Genomic DNA, 20,650 nt, shown 5'->3' with positions numbered 1-20,650 from the left:
TTCTTATTTTGTTTTTTTGCATTATATCTACTGTGTTCCAACTTTTCTATGGCAAAAACTCATCAAAGAAAACCATAGAATCATCAAAACAAGCACGCAACACAAAGAAAACAGAATCTACCAAAAACAGAACAGTCTGTAGCAATATGAAAATTTCGAATACTTCTGTAACTCCAAAAATTATGAAATAAATTGGTAAGCGTGAGGAATTTGTCTATTAATACTCTTCAAAAGGAATCAACTTAAAAGCACTCTTCTGTTAAAAATGGTAAATAATCTCGTGAGCGCAAAAGTTTCTGTTTTTCAGCAAGATCAAATAAACTTTCACCCAAGTCTTCCCAAAGGCCTTGCTTGGCACAAACACTAATTAAAACACAAAAAACACAATAATAACAGTAGCATAATTGTTCTAACACTCAAGAACAGAAAGCAAAAAATAAATTTTATTCATTGGGTTGCCTCCCAACAAGCGCTATCGTTTTACGCCCCTAGCTAGGCATAATGCGTAGGATCTAAGTTTTGTTATCTTTGTTCTCCAATTATTTAAGCACACAACCAGATTTATTTGGAGAATTAGCAAGTAAAATAGCAAAACTTCTAGGCATAAAGTTGAGGAAATCATTCTTATCAATAGGATCTCTTATAGTTTCAACAAAACTCGGGTGAATACTAATCATTTTAAGGTCCCCTTTTTCATTGCTAGAAGTTGCACCTTTGTTTTTAATGACTTGAGTAGTCTTACTAGTTTTCACGGGAGTTTTAGCGGAAGCAAAAGCCGTACCTAGAATAGAAAAGATTTCTTCCAGTTTATCAATCCTAGACGGACTTTCTTCGATTCTTCCATGAATTATAGTTCCCTTTTCTTTCAACAACTTAAAAACATCTCCCACTTTTGACCAAACTTTAGTAGCATAACTTTGCATTTTTCTATCCCAATTTTCCATATGTTCTACGATAAGAATTTTCTTTTCAATAGCATCTAGCCTTTTCATAACATGCTCGAGAATCAATATTGTTTCATTGATCACGAGTGGTGGTGAACCCACTAAATTTCCCAAAGCATTAAAAGCATCAAGAGAAGGACACATCAAGAAATTCCCACCGGTAATCGTATCAAGGATGAATCTATACCAAGTGGTGATGCCCACATAAAAACAACAGAGAAGAACAACGATGGATTGCTTACGGATAGATGTATTATGAGCATTGCAAATCCTATACCAAGCATCCTTTAAATTTTCTCCTCCCCTTTGTTTGAAGTTCAGAACTTCGTTCTCAGGGGTGCACGCGATAGAAGAAGAGAAATCCATAACGACAAAAAGTGATAAACAAGATTGCACACGAAAAACAGATCTCACGAGAAAACGGCGAACGAAAAATAGGGTGAATAAAATGGCAAAAAAGTTGCAAAGTGGGGGAGAGGAAAACGAGAGGCAAATGGCAAATAATGTAATTCCAAGGAGATGAGATTTGTGATTAGGAACCTGGTTAATGTTGAAGATCCTCCCCGCCAACGGCGCCCGAAATATCTTTTGATGTCTGCTACGCAATTTTATTCTTGTAGACATGAGTTGGGCCTCCAAGCGCAGAGTTTTGTAGGACATCAGCAATTTTCCCTCAAGTGGATGACCTAAGGTTTATCAATCCGTGGGAGGCGTAGGATGAAGATAGTCTCTCTCAAACGACCTAGCAACCAAATACAAGAAATCTCTTGTGTCCCCAACACACCCAATACAATGGCAAATTGTATAGGTGCACTAGCTTGGCGAAGAGATGGTGATAAAAGTGTAATATGGATGGTAGAAATATATTTTTATAATCTGAATAAATAAAAACAGCAAGGTAGCAAATAGTAAATGGGAACAAAAACGGTATTGCAATGCTTGAAAATGAGGCCTAGGGTGCATACTTTCACTAGTGCAATCTCTCAACAATGCTAACATAGTTGGATTATATAACCATCCCTCAAAGTGCAATGAAGAATCGCTCCAAAGTTCCTATCTAGCGGAGAACATAAGACGGAATTGTTTGTAGGGTACGAAACCACCTCAAAGCTATTATTTTCATTTGATCTATTCAAGAGTTCGTACTAAAATAACACAAAGCTATTCTTTCCGTTCGATCTATCCTAGAGTTCATACTAAAATAACACCAAAGAAAATTCAGATTTATAATATTCAATCCAACATAAAGAACTTCAAAGAGTGCCCCAAGATTTCTACCGGAGAAACAAAGACAAGAAGGTGCATCAACCCCTACGCATAGATTACCCCAATGTCACCTCGGGAATCCGCGAGTTGAGTGCCAAAACATATATCAAGTGAATCAATACGACACCCCATTGTCACCATGAGTATTCAATTGCAAGACATATATCAAGTCTTCACAAATCCATAAAAGTATTCAATCCGATAACAACGAAATTTCAAAGGGAAAAACTCAATTCATCACAACAAGATAGAGAGGGGAAAACATCATATGATCCGACTATATTAACAAAGCCCACGATAAATCAAGATCGTGACATCTCAAGAACACGAGAGAGAGAGAGAGAGAGAGAGAGAGATTAAACACATAGCTACTGGTACAAACCCTCAGCCTCGAGGGTGGACTACTCCCTCCTCATCGTGGTGGCCGCCAGGATGATGAAGATGGCCACCGGTGATGATTCCCCCCTCCGGCAGGGTGTCAGAACGGGGTCTAGATTGGATCTCGTGGATACAGAGGCCTTGCAGCAGCGGAACTTCTGATCTAGGGCTACCCCGAAGGGTTTTGGAATATTTGAGAATTTATACGGCGAAGAGGCGGTTCAGGGGGCACCCAAGGTGGGCAGCACCCACCAGGCTGCGCCTGGGCCTCCTGGCACGCCTTGGTGGGTGCTGCTCCCCTCGAGTAGCTCCCAGGTGCTTCCTTGGCCCACTGGCTTTCTTCTGGCAAAAAAATCCTCTAGTAGTTTCGTCGCGTTTGGACTCCATTTGATATTGATTTCCTGCGATGTAAAAAACAAGCAAAAAACAGCAATTGGCACTGGGCACTGGGTCAATAGGTTAGTCCCAAAAAATGATATAAAGTTGCTATAAAATGATTGTAAAACATACAAGAATGATAATATAATGGCATGAATACTTCATAAATTATAGATACGTTGGAGATGTATCAGTTCATCATCCTCATTGGTGCCTCTCCGATGATGCATGAGTAGTTCATCAAAGACCTACGGGTCCGTAGTCAGTAGCTAGATGGTTTCTTCTCTCTTTTTGATTCTCAATGCAATGGTCTCTTGGATATCTATTTGATGTAACTCTTTTTGTGATGTGTTTGTTGGGATCCGATGAACTTTGAGTTTATGATCAGATCTATATATCCATGAAAGTTATTTGAGTTTTTGATCTCTTATATGCATGATTACTTATAGCCTCGTATTTCTTCTTCAGATATTTGGTTTAATTAGGCCGACTAGATCGATTTTTCTTGCCATGGGAAGAGGTGCTTTGTGATGGGTTCGATCATGCGGTGTTCTTTCCCAGTGACAGAAGGGGCAGCAAGACACGCATGTATCATTGCTATTAAGGATAAAAAGATGGGGCTATTCCTACATGAATAAATCTTAGCTACATCATGTCATCGTTCTTATTGCATTACTCCATTTCTCCATGAACTTAATACACTAGATGCATGCTGGATAGCGGTCAATGTGTGGAGTAATAGTAATAGATGTAAGCAGGAGTTGGTCTACTAATCTTGGACATGATGCCTATATAATGATCATTGCCTAGATATTGTCAAAATTATTCCATGTTCTATCAATTACCCAATTGTCGGGGATATACCCCGCGGTATGACCGGGCCGAATGTATGACCCGACCGTGACTTGGCGACTCACTGGTGACCCACCCTCACCTGGCGACTCACTGATGACCCGGTCGGGCGTGGTGACTCATTGGTGACCCAGCAGGCGGGTCAGAGGAGCGACAAGAACCGGTGGCCCAGAAGGTGGCTCATGGAAGGCCGACTCATGTTATGGTGGGCTGGTTTAAGGCATAAGGAATATTCTCTTACAAAGAAAGCAAGACTAGGATTCCACTTGTAATAAGAGTAGTCCTAGTCCTACTAGGACTCCACATGTAACCCACCACTCCAACTTATATACGGAGGGACAGGGCACCCCAAGAGGAACAAGTTTTAGACAAGTTTTAGACAGATGAGTCTAGACAAGATCAAAGTAGATGCCCTCAAGATAGAGGTAGCGAGCCATCGCCCTTGTAACCGAGATCGTCATCCTCATCAATATCAACGAAGCGGGAGTAGGCTTTTACCTCCACCGTGAGGGGCCGAACCTGGGTAAAAAACCTCGTGTCTCTCGTCCCACTCAACCCCTCTCAATCTACCACATAGATGCGTTGGCCTCATGACTAAGTCCTGACACTAAGGACAACTGTCGTGACAAATCCACGACACCAACAGTAATTTGTTTACCCACCGTGTGTTATTTCTTGAGAGAAGCCACTAGTGAAATCTATGGCCCCAAGGTCTATTTACCTGTCATAGATTTGCAGACCTATATTGCTATTTGCTTTTTTCTTTATTTGCATCTTTTATTTTTAGATCTGTATTATCAAAAACTTAAAAATACCTCGCTGAATTTTATTTGCCGTAATTCTATTTGCATCTATCAATCTATCTTTTTACCAATCGCTTACCCGAGAGGGATTGACAACCCCTCTTACGCGTCGGGTTTCAACTATTTGTTCTTTGTGTGCAGGTACCGTTTACATAGTGTTGCTTGGTTCTCCTACTGGTTCGATAACCTTGGTTTAACTAAGGGAAATACCTATGGTAGTTGTGATGCATCATCCCTTCCTCTTTGGGGAAATACCTGCGTAGTTCAAGCGACATCAATATGTTTTGTTGGAAGTGGTTGTCGGTTGTTGGTCATTCTTGTGGTATTCTTTTGGGTGAGCGTTTTGATGTTTTTGACTTTACCTCTTTTGATGCTAGTGTGTACTTTGCTAGCGTGGTTTTGCACCATCGTGCTATTGATAAGACCTAGGAAGTTGTTGGAGTTTATGGTCCGGCTGATCACTCTCTCTCTCTCTCTCATGAGTTCTTGCTTGAACTATTTGTTAAAGTTGAGGCTTTGACTTTCCATCTTCTCATTGGTGGGGATTTTAATCTTCTCGGGTTCCCTTGGGACAAGAATAAGTCGAACTTCTCGTGGTCTAGAGCTGAAGGTTTTAATGATGTCATCATTGATTTTGCTCTAAGGGAGCTGCATAGGGTTGGTGCTTCGTTCACGTGGTCCAACCATCAGCTCAATCCATTTAGATTGGTGTTGGAAAGGGTGCTCATCTCTCTTGAATGGGGTATCATCTTTCCTAGGTCCTCCATCATCGCTGAATCTCACATTGGCAGTGATCACACGCCTTTGCCCCTTCTCGCCATTTTAGATTTGATTCCTCCTGTCTCTTGGTGGACGGGTTCATCCCGCTGGTGTCGGACAAAATTTCCTCCCTCTTTTTGTCTAGTCACCGTTCCTTTGGTCCTCTGGATGATTGGATTTTTTGTGCCACTAAACTGTGTAGATTTCTGAAAGGTTGGGGCCTGAACCGCGCAACCAACTACCATAGGGAGAAAGATCTCCTTCTGAATAGCATCCAGGCCATTGACTCCCTTGCGGACTCGGGTGGACTTGATTCTACTGGTTGGGCTCATAGGTATGAGTTAGAAACGACTCTTCTCGACATCCACCGCCAGGAGAAGTGTACTGGCAGCGTAGGAGGTTGTCCTGGATGTTTAAAGGTGATTCTATCATGGTGTACTTCTTTGATATTGCTAATGGGAGGCGTAGGAGGTGCTCAATTTTTAGACTTGTTATCAATGGGGACGTGGTGGCTGACCCAGCCATCATCCAGAATCATATTTACTCTTTCTTTTCGTCCCTTCTCTTTGATGTACCTTTGTTTGGTTTTTGCATCTCCACTAATCCGTGGGCTCCTGATACCCATATATTTGCTGAGGACAACGCTTCCCTCATGGTGACTCTGTCGCCGGGATCGATGAGGTGATCCCCTCCTCTAATTCTAATTATGCTCATGGCCCAGATGGGTTTTCGGTTACCTTCTTTAAGAAGTTTTGGCCAGTGCTAAAACATCTTGTTTACACGATTATCATCGGATTTTGCTTAGGCACGGTGATATCTCCAGGCTGAATTATGCTATCATCTCTTTAATAGCTAAGGTGAAGGGTGTTTATTTCGTTCGCCTCTATACTCCTATCGCTTTAATCAATAACATCCCTAAGTTTCCTTCCAAAGGTTCAGCGACGCGTCTTTCTCCTACTGCACATAAGGTTGTAGGCCAACAGCAATCGGTCTTCATTAAAGGTCGATTTATCTTAGATGGTATTCTTAGCCTTCACGAGATCATTCATGATTTAAGAGTTAGGCAGTGCAATGTCGTGATCCTAAAGTTAGACTTCGAGAAGGCTTATGACTCAGTTAGTTGGCCTTTTCTTCATGACGTGCTCTAGGCCAAAGGGATTGATGGTGCGTATGTCTCGCGCCTTATGTAGTTGGTCTATGGTGGTCACACGGCTATCTCGGTTAATCGGATGGTGGGCCCTTATTTCAAAAATGATTAAGGCCTTAGGCAGGGTGACCCCATTTCACCCCTGCTTTTCACCTTTGTAGCTGATGCTTTCTCGTGTATTCTTAACCGTGCTATGGAGGCGGGTCATATCTCTCATGTTATTTCTCATCTAATTCCGGCTGGCATTTCTCATCTGCAATATGCGGATGACACGATCATTTTGGCTGAGAATAACGATCGGTGTATTCTGAATCTTAAATTCCTTCTGCTCTGCTTTGACGGTTTATCTGGCCTCAAAATCAACTTATATAAGAGCGAAGTTTTTGTTACAGTAGCTTCTAATGTTGTGGCTTGTCGTGTGGCTAACCAGCTCAATTGCAACTTGGGCTCCTCCCCCTTCAAATACCTTGGGCTACCTATCTCTCCCTTCAAATTGCTTTCTAAGGACTTTACCTTCTCGGTTATCAAGGCTGGTAACCGAATTATGCCCTAGAGGGGGCGCTACAACTCGACGATTGGTAGGGTTTGTCTCATCAATGCGATATGTCCTCCTTGTCTATGTTCCTCATGGGTTTCTACCGCTTGCCGGGGGTACACACGTGGGCTTTGATAAACATAGAGGTGGCTTTTTCTGGAATACAGCGGATAATAAGAAGAAATATAGAATGGTCAAATGGAAAACGACGTGTCGCCCTGATAACCTTAGTGCGTTGGGTATTATCGACCCTTCGATTATGAACAGATGCCTTATTTTGAAATGGTGGTGGCGCATCCTTTCTTCTGACTCCGAGTCTCTCTGGTTGTGGATTCTCAAAGATAAATACTTCCGAAACTCTAATCCTTTGTTTGCTTCGGGAGCTGGCCGCTCCCAATTTTGGCGTCAATTGGTGAAAGTTCATGATGACTTTCGAGCGCTGGTTAAGTTTTCTGTTGGTGATGGTTCCTCGGTTAGGTTTTGGTTAGATTGGTGGTCTGGGGATGACCCGCTCTCGGTTTCTTTTCCTGTTCTCTTTTCTTTTGTTGCTTCCCATTTGATCTACATCGTGGAGCTCTCGACCAAACAGTGGGACCTTGGTTTTCGTCGGGCCCTCTCGCCTGTAGAGCTGGAAGATTGGCATCGTATCGCTGCCTTATTCCCCTCGCTCTCAGATTCTGCTGATGTGGTCTCTTGGCCACACTTGTCGCCTGGTTGTTTTTCTGTTAAGTCTTGCCATCGTAAGCTTTGGTGGGTCCGGTTGTTTCTCGCTTCAATGGAGTCTGAAAGGCTCACATTCCTCTCACAATTAAGATTTTTATGTGGCAGGCAATCTGTGACCAGCTGCCCGCTGCAAATCAAATTAAGAAGGGGAATGATCCTGGTTCTGATGTGGCCTTGCGAGGATACTGAGCACATCCTCTTTCATTGCCCTTTGGCTAAACTTTTCTAGAGCCGCCATATGGAATGGCTACGGTGACTTGGGCCCCGAATAGCTTTGGTGAGCTTAGAACCCTCGTGTCCCCGCTTATGGGTCAGACTATGAGGTTTTTTTTGGTTCAGATCCTCAGCTATGTGCTAGACTCTACGGACTACTAGGAATAAGTTTACTATTAAACCCGTGTTCCCTAACAAGGTTGGTGATTGCATTTTTAAAATGTCTATTCTCATGCAGCAATGTAAATCTCTGACTAAGGACAGCGACAAGGTGGCTGTGGAGGTTTTGGTGATTGCGTTTTTAAAATGTCTATTCTCATGCAGCAATGAAAATCTCTGACTAAAGACAGCGACAAGGTGGCTGTCGAGGTTTTGATCTCTTGTGTGCGGGCTACGGCGAACTCTTTGTTGGGCTCTTGTCATCGCCTTGTTTGTCTCTAGTTATCTTCGTTAGTCTAGCCTGCGTGCTTTTCTTCCCGGTTGTGGTAGCCCTCTTTGTTGTATGTACATCTGCACTGGGTTGGTGTGTTTGCTTGAAACTTTGTCTGTGATGTTTGGTGGCTTTATTGATTTAAAATCAGGACTTGGCCTTTCCTCAAAAAAGTACTCCCACCATTTTAAAATAAGTGTCTTAATACTACTGCAATTTTATACTAAAATCAGTACAATGTTGAGACACTTATTTTGAAACGAAAAGAGTAGATGGAAAAACATACAGAAGAACAAATACAAATGGGAAACGTTGGGTACCGGCGGACCGGCCGAAGCTTCGGCCGGTCGCGCACGCACCGCTCTCGATCGTGTAGTCATCCACGGCTCAACATCTCCCGATCCACGTTTGCATCGCTAGCTTTCCCTTTCTTGGCCCATCACGTGCCCGTGGCCCAGCACGTACGGCCGCTCGTTCAGCCTTCCTCGTATCTTCTTCACATGAGGAGCGCACTGGTTGCTCAAAAAAAAACCAAGGAGCGCACCTAGGTCATCTTCAAAGCTTTATCTTTCACCAACTGCTTGCTGAAGCTTCGACGTGGGTCAGGGAAAGAGCTGCAACCACAACCCGATGAAGCTGCATCCGTTTGTCGGCTATGTTGTGACCGTGGCGACCATGGCCATGCCCACATCATCATGGCGCTGCGAGCTCGAGGGCCGGTGGGGGTGTTGCATGTTGCGACTGTGGTGATTGTGTGTTGGACCAACGTCATGGCGTGCTGGAACCAGTGACAATTTTTGCTGCATCGCCTCATGGTGGAGCTTGGACGCGACGGCAAGGACAACAATTTTTGTTGCAACTGTCATTACAATCGATGAGAAAAATTTGCTACATAAATTAATGCGAGAGATGCAACCTGGGACGACAACGAGGACAATTTTTGTTGCAGCCATCGTTGGATTTTGCTACAATGGTTGACAAAAATTTCTACATCTCTCGTTATTTTTCTGCTACATAAATCTTTATTTTTCTGCTTCCTTCTTCCTATATTGCCTCGTTGCTTCTTTCCTCTCTCGTTAGGCTGCGAGCATCTCCTTTCTCACGCATCTCAAACTGTTCCCCTGCTGATGCTACAACTGGACCGATCTTTTGCTGGAATAGGTGGCAATTTTTGCTGAAATCGGCGTTGCTTTTTGTTGCATGTGTGCTGCAACCAGATCTATGCAACCGGAAAGCTGAAACCGGCACGTGAGAAAGCAACAACCGTCCATGAAAAAACATCAACCGGCTATGGCTGAAGACGGCCAGTGCTGCAACCATTGGCAGAAAAAGGTTCAACCGTATATGAAAAAGCTTCAATCAGGCACTATGCAGCGAAAAAAGGTGCGACCATAGATGAAAAAAGCTTCAACCGGACAGTGCGCAACAGAAAAAGTTACAACCATTGATAGAAAAAGCTTCAACCGTAGATGAAAAAAAAACTTCAACCAAAGACAGGCAATGAAAAAAAGCTTCATAAAGGCTCACGTTTCCACGGAAGCTGCAATTGGCGTCGGCGGGTGCTGCAACTGGCGAAGACCAATGCTACAACCAGCGATGGTGAAGCTGCTACCGTGCAGTTCATAGCTACAACCCGACATGAAAAAAGCTGTGACCAGCGAGCATGGAAGCTACCACCGGTGACGAGAAAAAGCTACAACCGTCGAGCACGAAAGCTGCAACAGGTTGACAAAAAAGCTACCACCGACTAGCCCAGAAGCTACAACCGGCGTGCAAAAAAGTTTCAACCATCGCGTGATTTTGTTGTAGCTAGCCCAAGTCTTTTTACAAGAGCTTCCACCTAGAGTTTCCCGACGCGAATCCAGTTGAAGCTAGCTCATCGTGCATGTGCTACTATAGATCGATTAAGCTGCTTGCCTGCTTGCTTTGCACGTACGACGTACACTCTTAGACGATTTGTCTAGCGTTATAGATCCAACACGGAGCGTGGTTTTGGGCGTGTGCAGGCGGCTCGGCTAGTCGAAGACGAGCGCCGGTGGCCGACAAGCGCGAGCGGCACGTTCGTCCGGCGAACTGTGCGGTCTTTTTTTTTGTTTTGTTTGCGTACGTTCAGGTCAAACAGACGAGGAAATCTAACGACAGAGGGCGTTTTGATCCAACGTGCGCGTGCGGACCGGCCCGCGCCTATCGCTGCCCAATACAAATTTACCGTCAACCGCACCGTAGGATTCATGTGTTCGCCACATACTTAACTTAATATAATAATATGTTTTTGACTCTACGACAATGTCAAAAAAAAACGTCGTATATTAAGTTACGAAAGGAAGTATTTCCGTAACGAAATTCCTCTAGACGACACAACTGAAAACAGTCGTACAACGTGGAAGTCTTGGAAAGTACCCGATCTTTCAAAAGGTGCCAGAGTTGAAAATGAGATATCTGTAACCAACAACACAACTGAAAATCCATGATTACTTGGTACTCTCCACGTTTCCCGACAAGTCAAAACCATTCTCAAACCTCAACTGCATCCAATATGGAACTAAAGTTCCTCAAATCCTTCTTCATCAGCGTCCTCCTCTGTTCTTTCAAAATGCGTCCAGAAGCTCTCCATCTGTCAACACATGCAAACAAGGAAAATGGGGTCAACTTGAAGTATAACTGTGTTCTTTTTAGCCTCTCAACGATTCAATCATTCGTGCAATCGTTCTCTTTTGGTTCAATCTGTCTATTCAAGTCACATGCACTATTTGGTTTATCTAACTGGGTCTATTTGGTTGCACCATTAACAATATGGTGCTGCCGATATATGTCATGGTGGATTATTAACTCAAATAAGAGATGCAATAATTAGCTACTACTCCCTCCGTTCCTAAATATTTGTCTTTCTAGAGATTTCAAATGGACTACACATACGGATGTATATAGACATATTTTAGAGTATAGATTCACTCATTTTGTTTCGTATGTAGTCACTTGTTAAAATCTCTAGAAAGACAAGTATTTAGGAACGGAGGGAGTAATAAACTTTATACTTTGCTTTCAAGATTCTACGAGAATGATATATCAGAAATCTCCCAAGGACGTTAATATGATCAATTTAGTCAATCGCCTTATTATATTTAATTTAACTGAACTCGCACTGGCTTACATTAATGACCATCACACCATGTAGTAACAGATATCTTAGTTGGAAGTGTCTAGTCCTATACTCCCTCCGTTCCTAAATATAAGTCTTTGTAGAGATTTCACTATGGACCACATACGGATGTATCTAGATGCATTTTTAAGTATAGATTCCCTCATTTTGCTCCGTATGTGGTTCATAGTGGAATCTTTTCAAAGACTTATATTTAGGAACGGAGGGAGTACATTTTTAGGACTTTGTTGATGAAAATCGGATGGCCACAGGGGGCTCAATTACCAAAACAGTTGAAGGGCTTAAGATGCAATTTGGCAGAGAAATGTTCAAGTGTAGCAATAGATACAACTAACATTGAACAACACATACCAAATCCTTTGGCTGTCCAATCACTCGAGAGATTGGAATCAGGAGGTTAGGAACAAGGTCCAGATGTGAGAAAAAAAGATGGACAGGTCCCTCGTGTAAAAATGATGTCATTATAAACTATTCCAGTTCATACCAATCCCCAAAATTATCAAAGGCAAAACTGAAGTTAAGTGTCTTCCATTGGCTTTATTACCTGTGCATCTGAAAACCGCAGCTGTTCTGCAACAAAAAGAACTCTACCACAATGTTCCCTTTGAGGAGCTAGATCTAAGCCGAAATCCTCTGCAACATTTTCATAGAGAACAAAGCTAACCCGGAAACCCTGGGTAAAGAAAAGGTTTTCTAGCCTGTCTTGTTCGGAGACCTGCATAGCGTAGGACAATGACAGTGTTATAGATAAAGAATTTACAAGTATATTGATGTTATTTTGTACTGTAGTAAATAATTGATCAACCATGTCTGCTGCTGCCATCCAGTCTGGAAAATGTGGCACCTCTCCTATGAAGATACCCCCCTTCATTGCTAAATTGCTTATAACGAGCAAAAGGCTTTTGAAGCTTGAAGAAGAGGGCAAAGGTAAACCCTGCAATGCCATGGAAGTTTTGTTACACCAAATGCAGTTTCTAGAGCTTTCCCTATTGAATAGAAGACCAGAAAATTTGATGTTTCTATAGAATTTCCCAAATTTCCCAATGCAGATTAAACTTCTGATACAGAAGAGCGAGATATTCTCGACAGGGAAGTCAACTTCAAAAGGTATATTTTGCTCACTTCTGGCATATTTTGATTGGGTCATGGTCGAACGAGTTTCTTGGAAGCATGGTAATGCGTTTGACAGTTACGGTTTACTCAGAGCATCGCCACTCGCTGCCCCCAACAGGCCCCTTTTTTATCGCCGGCTTGAAAAAATCGGCCCAATCGCGCCCCCAGGAGCCCAAATTTCGCCGGTTAGGGCCGAAATTGGCGCTGGTGGACCCAGGCCAAACCCGACGCGCTGGGGGCAACCGGGGGCAAATGGATTTGGCTCGAAAACTGGTGGACCCGCCGAGTCAGCGACTGGGGGACGCCAGGAACCTTCGTTGTCCTCATCGCTCGGTTCCCGCGAGAATCAATGTGAAGGCTGACCTGACCAATTCATGGGCGGCGCAACAAAGGCGGGACCCGAGTGCCGCCGCGCGTCCCGCCCCCTCCCGCCACGCGTCCACACTGCTGCCGCCCGCTCGCCGCTATAAAACTGCCTCCCTCACCGATGGCCGCACACTTCCCACAGCCTCTCTCTCTCGCCGCCGACACCTCTCTCTCTCGCCGCCGACGCCCCTCTCTCCTTCGCCGTCGACGCCCTCTCTCTCCTTCGCCAACGATGGACGAGCGTTTCCCCGGCGACGGAGCGGCAGCCAACGGCTTCGGCAGCCGCCATCTCCACGAGTGGGAGGCGCGCCTCCTCCACGAGGCGGACTACCCGGCACCGCCCGACATGCGCGTGCCGGGCTCGTGGAGGCTCAGCGCCGGAGGAGTCCCCGTGCCCCCGCCGCGCCGAGATCGCGCGGATCCGGTCGGCGCTGCCGGAGGAAGCGCGGCAGCAGGCCAGGTACGCCCCCGACAGCACCAACCTCTGGACGGCCTACTTCAAACGCCGCCACGCCGACCAGCTCGCGTCGACGAACGGCGCTCCGGCACCACGGGGACGGCACAACTCGGACGGCCGCCGCCAGTGGTGGGGAGTCCCCGAGCGCACTCTCCACGTCGTCCTCAAGCACATCGAGGGCGGCAACGCGCCGCGGATGGAGTACCCGGTGCCATCCTTCTCGCGCCGAAGCGGCAGCTCGTGGCTGGCGAGGTGCATGGCGGCCGCATCGTGTTCTTCCTCCGGTCCCACTCCTCCGGCACACCGACGCCGCTCGCTGCCATCAAGGCCGAGCCCCAAGAGACACCGGAGCGTCGGCGTAGCGACAACCTCATCATAAACGAGGGCCGCCGCCGCCAACCTTCCCCTCCTCCCCGCGGCCATCTTCGCCTGGTCAGGCCGAAGGAGCCGGCGACGCCGCCGCCAGTCGTCAAGCAGGAGCACCTCGACATGGCCGCCGACCTCGAGACCGGGCTAAAGTGGGCGCGGGACGACTACGTCCGGGACGAGATGGAGCGCCAGCGCCGCGCCCTCAAGGAGATCGCTGCTCGGCGCCGCGGTCGCGACGAGGGCGGCGTCGTCATCCTCGACGACAGCGACGAGGAGGCGCCCGGGCTGTCCAACCCTGTCCGCCACAGCGACCCAGGGCAGGGCTGCAGCAAGGACGGCGGCGGCGTGCAGGACGACGACGACGGCGGCGACTACACCAACTTCTACAGGCTCCTCGGCATGTAGAAGGCTCAGGCGGCGGCGGCGTAGTTTTAGTTTAGTTTTTTAATTATGTTTTTAAGTTTGTACAAATATCAATGAAAACGCCTGAATTTCCTCCAAATTTGTGTCATTCTGTACAAAGTTTAGCCGAATTTGGTTTTCAAAAACCGGCGTCGGTTGGGAACCCGACCGCCCCCACGGCGAAAAAAGCGCCAGCTAGCTCCCAGGAGACGCTATTTGAGTCCCTGGGGGAACCGAACGGCTGGAGATGCTCTCAGGCTCAACCCGCAGCTAGTTCAACCACCACTTCTTCAGTTGGACGCTAACCCTGAATTCAGGGGTCATACCTTGGCCACTTTAAAAGAACCCCATAGGGAGGTAAGTGGGCCCTAGAGTGCCAGCCACATCAAAACAGGGATAAGAGTCCCTAAACTCTTTACGAATAGGAAGTCTGGATCTGTTAAGAGATATTTCAGGTTTGTTATTTTCCACACACATACTTATCTTGTTTGTGTTCCCCATCCTTGCATGTAAGCTAGCTATTAAATGACTGGCCCTATTTGATTATCAAGCAAGCAAAGTGTTATCCGATGTACCCCTTTCCCCTTTCAAGTCCTGCCCTGCAGTGCCATTGCACCATCTTTGACTATGCGTCATGTCACAAGGGTCCAGGACCATCTCCGCCTAAACACTCCCACCATGTTACAAACCCAACCCGACCCATCAGTACTGGAGTATACAGGATTGGTCTAGGCGTGTCTGTTCCTACTACTAAGACATTGCCTATGTGCACGGAACTGTGAGCGTATTGTAGGCCAAGCATTAATATGCATTGTGTATGATGGCTAAATTGGTAGACACCGGATTTGACAAAACTTATCAAAACTTAGCAGGGCAACTAACCAGATTTTGTAACACTAGAGCCAGAGTCCCAGACCCAAAACCTTTATCAGGCATGAAATTTCTGAGTTTTTTTTTTTTTTTTTTAACGTCTGAAACTGGCAAAAATGAAGGGGAGCCTTGGCGCAGTGGTAAAGCTGCTGCCTTGTGACCATGAGGTCATGGGTTCAAGTCCTGGAAACAGCCTCTTACAGAAATGTAGGGAAAGGCTGCGTACTATAGACCCAAAGTGGTCGGACCCTTCCCTGGACCCTGCGCAAGCGGGAGCTACATGCACCAGGTTGCCCTTTGAAACTGGCAAAAATAATCCAGACTTTTGCCTTTTACCCATTTTCTGCAGATTCGGAGTTCAGGATATATGCCAGAAGCAATTTGGTATTGAAGTTGATCTGAGAGGAGGTATTTGAGAGGTGCACAAAATGGGGTAATCTCGTGTATCCAATGGTCAGTTTTTGTTGGTTCTGCTTTGTTGGTTATTCCCAAGACTTTTAATCTTCCAAGTTCAACCTCACAGTATTACTAATACTCCACATAGGTTGAGGTTAAACAACAGAGAAACTAACCCAATTGCAGAATCTACTGTGGTACCCTGCACCCACCAGGAAATCTGGGGACGAGCCCTTTCCCACTGGGCACTGTTTCCTATACTCTGGCACACACATGGCATGGGATGGTAACGGAAGCATGTAGTAAGTGGTAACTTTGCAATTTTTTCTTGCGAGAAAATATGCTGGTTATTGTGAATGCAAAAGAAGAGCAAGTTTGTCGCACGCTGGATTTTGCGGTTTGCAATTGGTGCATAATCCAAGATCAAGACACGGCAATTGGTTTGGACCTTTTAAGCTGATGTTATCTACTGAACCATAAGTCCACACTAATTCTAACACTCTAATTGTGCCAGTGCCACATCCATAAAAAATGCACCGCTGAAAAGCTCATACAGAAGCATCCTTGAACTGATAAAATTAACTATCAAGGGCGATGGATTTTTTTATGTTGAATTGCTAGCAGAGATTTGTTTGCACGAAATGGTAAGGTTATTACCTGCAGTACCCACAAGCTTGGCCTATTTCCATTGAAGCCATTTTTGCACAGGCCCTCTTGTAAATCAGGAGACTCTAAAGGAGTATGAAAGAGAACACAGTTCCGCGGTATTTTTGCTCCTGCTCCTGTCATACCCCAAGTACATAAAATTATATGTGCTTGTGAAAATCCTTTGCCAAGTTCTCAGTATATAAATTTTGAATTTGCAAATGATAGATAGCATGTATTATTTTTGTCTTCCACAGTTATGAATATAGCGGTAGAGAAGAAGAAACAGATCTTCAATATGCTGTAATAAAAATACAGCTTTGATGAGTCTATTTCTATTTAACTTCGCATAGGACATATCTTACTGTTTTAGATTTGCGAACAATTAGCACTCGGCAGACAAATGAAATATTAAACGCTCATCCAAGATAATAATACATCACAAACAAGCACCAGTTCCTCAAAATGGGACAGAATAAGAATCCGTGTAGCATAATACTAATCACACCTCGGAGTTGCTGGGCTGCTGTACTGAAGATTCTTCCAGGTGATACATCGTACACGATAGACATCCTTGGCCAGCTAAGCCTATATGGGCGAGTATCCATTCCATCTGTCAACAAAACAATCTGTACGGAATAAGCCCTGGTAACAGGCGGAGCAGAAAATATTTGGCATAAAACTGGTTAATTTCAGTACCTGTCTAAAATTGTCTGACCTGCTTATCAAATGTTGCAATTTGTCATCAAGATATCTAGTAGTTAGCCTATAATGCTCTGCAGATGGCATTAAATGAGAGACGAGAGATTCCGAAGCTTGATGTGCCACATCAAGTGAAAGTAGCACAGCAGCGTGCCACATCAAGTGAAAGTAGCACAGCAGCATATGGATCAATAAAAAGGGGATCTGCAACCACAAAAATTATTATAAAACATTGGAATCAGCAAACAGTCATATTATTAGTCACATTTATACCTCCAAAAAGAAATGTGGAGTAATACTCTACAGTCTACAAAGATCATTATCCAAGCTTTGCAAAACATGATTCAAACAACTGTATCCAGCTTTACATTGTATGCGACTGAGACATAGTTGCTGTATTACCTACTTCGAAAATCAAATGAGCATGCTAGATGCAACTAGAACGGGAAAACTTAAAGTAATCATGTGAGGGCACAAAATGAAGCATCACACCATGTCATTAAAGGCTTGTCTAGTGCAGCAAACATCAATTTATGGTGCTGAAATAACAAACAAAATGAGATTGTGCTTTGACAAATAAACTCAATACAGGCAGGTATCAATATATTGCCCTAAAATGAACTTGTCCCGTGACCAAGAGAAGGTGAGACATTGACGGCTAAATGGTCTGTGTTTTGTAGCTGAGAACATTATAGCTTGACAATGACACAGAAAAAAATATTAACCTTTGTGGGTAATAGTTAATCAGCATGAAAGGTGATGCCACACATCTCTGAGGATCACAATTTGTGCTGCCAAAAAATACCTAGCTGTTCTTAGTTCTAATTTAGCATATCGAAAGTGATGGTACATTGTACGTAGAGATCCACACAAAGTTACATCAGGTGCTGAAACACATTTCTGGGAGGACGCCAATTTGGCAGGCAGAGAGAGAGAGTGTGTGTATGGAGTGCGCTATGTCCGGTAGTCGTTCTGTTGTGTCCTTCTTTCACAGAAAAGGGAAAATAGGTTCAGGATGGCGAAAAGCACAAAACAAGGTCAAACAAGTTAAAAAAAACAGTCAATTGAGAAGGAAGGGGGTACTACGAACAGTTTTCAGAGTTCACAGGTAAACTGAACCAAAACAAAGTTTGAGGTTGTAACGTGAACTCTAGGACAAGTTCAGGGGGTAAAGTGGACTTCTTGGCAAAAGAAACTCCAGCAGATTCACCATACACCCCTTCCCTCCCTAATAACCGCCGATATGGAGGCTAGGGGTGGTAAGGAATAAGAAAACTCGTTGTTCACTCAGTTTATTTTCCATAATAAGTAATCTAGGAGAGATGGCCGAGCGGTTCAAGGCGTAGCACTGGAATTGCTATGTAGCCTTTTGTTTACCGAGGGTTTCAATCCCTCTGTTTCCGTTTTTCTTAATTCATCAACGTTAAGTATCAATGTATCAAATCAAATAACAATTTATTCCAGCAATAATATCTTATTTTTATTTAATAGAAATTAGAAATTCTGTATAACAAATTACTGGTAAATCACTGTACCCGCCTGAATCTTCAAAAATTAAGGAGTGCACGCCAAGAACTGGGTTGCAGCCTCCATATTTGGAGGTTGGGGGTGCTGTTTTAGAACTGACGCGGCGGGAATGAACTTTCAGATAAATTCTTCCTCTGCCTGCCAATCGCGCTGCCGCTCGTAGCACTGGGAAACACGCCCAGCAATGGCCACCACCGCGTGTCCAGCCCGCCCGCAGCCATTGCCGCCTATTTTTTTCCGCCGCCCACGCCGTTTCCTGCATCGCGCCTCCGACAGCAATAAAACACCTGCTGCCGAGGCCTCTATAGCCAGTCCTCCCCTCCCCTCATCAGCTCCGACTTCGGCTTTTCAGCGCCGCAGCCTCATGGCTAGGGAAGCCTCCGCCGCCCGCCACCTCGACTGCGCCGCTTGCCACACCCTAGTCTTTGACGAACAAGCATGCTTCGACAAAAAATTCCCCCGAACTTAGCTAGTTTGCAATGTTGTTTAATTTTTTGATGTTGATCTGGCCAAAGTTTTGTTAAAAATCTTTGCCAAACCAAAGTAGAAATTTGGAGTACATGCCAAAAAGGAAAATGGAAAAATTAGGGCTGCGGTTTGGAGAACCTGACTTAGTCCTTGACTTGCCTAAAAGGAAAACAAGTTGCAATTCTAAGCAAATCCAATCAGATCATAGGAGCAAACGCATCCACTCAATTCGTCCAACACGTTGTGCGCAACGCAGTAGTGCCAACACCAGCACAATCGTTGACCCAGACAAGCCGGAACATCCGATGCATATGGCTAACCTGGGCGGCGTGATTCTTCGTCCCTGAGGCGAGTGGCGCGGAGAGCGGCGAGGAGGAGCGGGGCGCGCTGCTCTGGTTCCGGGAGTGGGCCTCCGCGGCCGGGGACGTCGGCGCCGGTGGCGAAGAGCCCCGGTTGCAAGTGCCTACTCTTCGTTTGGCAGTTCCAGGGGGGGAAGGCGGTGGGCGGTGGCCGAGGAAGACGCGGATGTGGCCGGAGCAGCGGCGCGGCGAGCGGCGGCAGCACGGGCATGGTGGTGCGGACGTCACATGCTGGCCTTCCGTCAATCGGGTGACCTGCTATATCCACACACACACACACACACACACACACACACACACTCCCCCAAGTTGCTCCGTGATTCGTGCTGTCCGGGCCAACTTCAAAGCTGACCCTTAGACCCCGTCTAACGCGCCCCGCATCCCTTGGACCGGTCCGAACGGTAAACAGTAACACGAAGCAGACATGGAGTTTGCGAGCGTCAGGACTACTGCCAGGCGCTTTCATGTTGGGCCATACCGGACGCGACCTCTCACTGGAGCCAACATTGAAGTGGAATATCAGTTGAGAGCAAAGCCTGCACGGCGTCCCGTGCACGCGCCTTCTCTCCATCCGCCTCCCTCCATTAAACATGCGCAGTTGCCCAGGAACCTACTGCAACGCCCGCATGCGACGCCACCCGTTCGTTCGTCTGCCAGCTGGCATTAACTATGTGTTGCCCAGAGAAGTATGGTGCCAAGTAGCGATGACAATGGAGGCACCAGGATGGACACCAACAAGAGATGAATCTATGTGGGTTTGGTGCCCTAGCAGAAGCAAGGATGGACAGCACATTAAGGATACAAGGGCCATCATCTTGCTAGTGCTTTGGGAGATATGGAAACATAGAAATGCGGTAGTCTTTAACGGAGCGACACCGGCTACTCATGCGGTGTTGCAAAGAGTGGAATGCGAAGGAAGGGCATGGCAAGCGGCAGGGAAGTTCAAAGGAGACATGGAGAGGTTGTGATGCCCCCGATTAAATCATACACTCATACACGTAAATGTGTACAATTAAGACCAGGGACTCGGGGGAAGATATCACAACACAACCCTAGACACAAATTGAAATAATACAAGCTTTATATTACAAGTCAGGGGCCTCGAGGGCTCGAATACATAAACTTGATACACAGGCGAGTTAGCGGAAGCAACAATATCTGAGTACAGACATAAGTTAAACAAGGATGTCTTAAGAAGGCAAGCACAAAAGCAACAACGATCGAAAAGGAAAGGCCTCCTGCCTAGGACCTCATAACTACTCCTGATCGTCCATAGTCTCCACGTAGTAGTACGCACCCTCCGGGTACTAGTAGTAGTCGATGGGGATGGCATGTGGCTCCTGAGATCCACCACCTGATCGCAACAACCGGGTATAGAGAAAAAGAGG

The 20,650-nt window shown here is 45.6% G+C and overlaps 1 protein-coding gene across 2 annotated transcripts; it reads right to left on the bottom strand.

The window, feature by feature from the left end:
* Positions 1 to 10,714: 10,714 nt before the first annotated feature.
* On the bottom strand, positions 10,715 to 19,538 carry LOC119308190 (putative S-adenosyl-L-methionine-dependent methyltransferase MAB_3886c). 2 transcript variants are annotated; one of them, XM_037584311.1, is made up of 8 exons: positions 19,224 to 19,538; positions 17,066 to 17,112; positions 16,906 to 17,034; positions 16,715 to 16,835; positions 16,219 to 16,343; positions 12,394 to 12,522; positions 12,133 to 12,303; positions 10,715 to 11,042 (listed from the first exon to the last, which is right to left on the bottom strand). In XM_037584311.1, exons 1-8 carry the CDS (start codon positions 19,471 to 19,473, stop codon positions 10,971 to 10,973), a joined length of 1,044 nt encoding a protein of 347 aa, XP_037440208.1. In that variant the 5' UTR covers positions 19,474 to 19,538; the 3' UTR covers positions 10,715 to 10,970. The 2 variants fall into 2 exon arrangements, with proteins under 2 accessions (XP_037440208.1, XP_037440209.1); XM_037584312.1 differs by lacking the exon at positions 16,219 to 16,343 and having other exon boundaries at positions 16,715 to 16,819.
* Positions 19,539 to 20,650: the final 1,112 nt, after the last annotated feature.

This window comes from Triticum dicoccoides, chromosome 5B (genome assembly GCF_002162155.2).
Source record: "Triticum dicoccoides isolate Atlit2015 ecotype Zavitan chromosome 5B, WEW_v2.0, whole genome shotgun sequence".
NCBI lineage: Eukaryota > Viridiplantae > Streptophyta > Magnoliopsida > Poales > Poaceae > Triticum > Triticum dicoccoides.
Note: the sequence above shows the minus strand (reverse complement) of the source record. Positions and strands in the feature narration are given on the sequence as shown.

Coding starts and splice junctions, on each gene's coding strand:
- LOC119308190 (XM_037584311.1), bottom strand. CDS start 19,473: ATGCCCGTGCTGCCGCCGCTCGCCGCGCCGCTGCTCCGGCCACATCCG. Junction 12,523..16,218: donor CAAGCTTGTGGGTACTGCAG/GTAATAACCTTA, acceptor ATGGCATTGCAG/GGTTTACCTTTGCCCTCTTC. Junction 12,304..12,393: donor GGATGGCAGCAGCAGACATG/GTTGATCAATTA, acceptor TACGCTATGCAG/GTCTCCGAACAAGACAGGCT.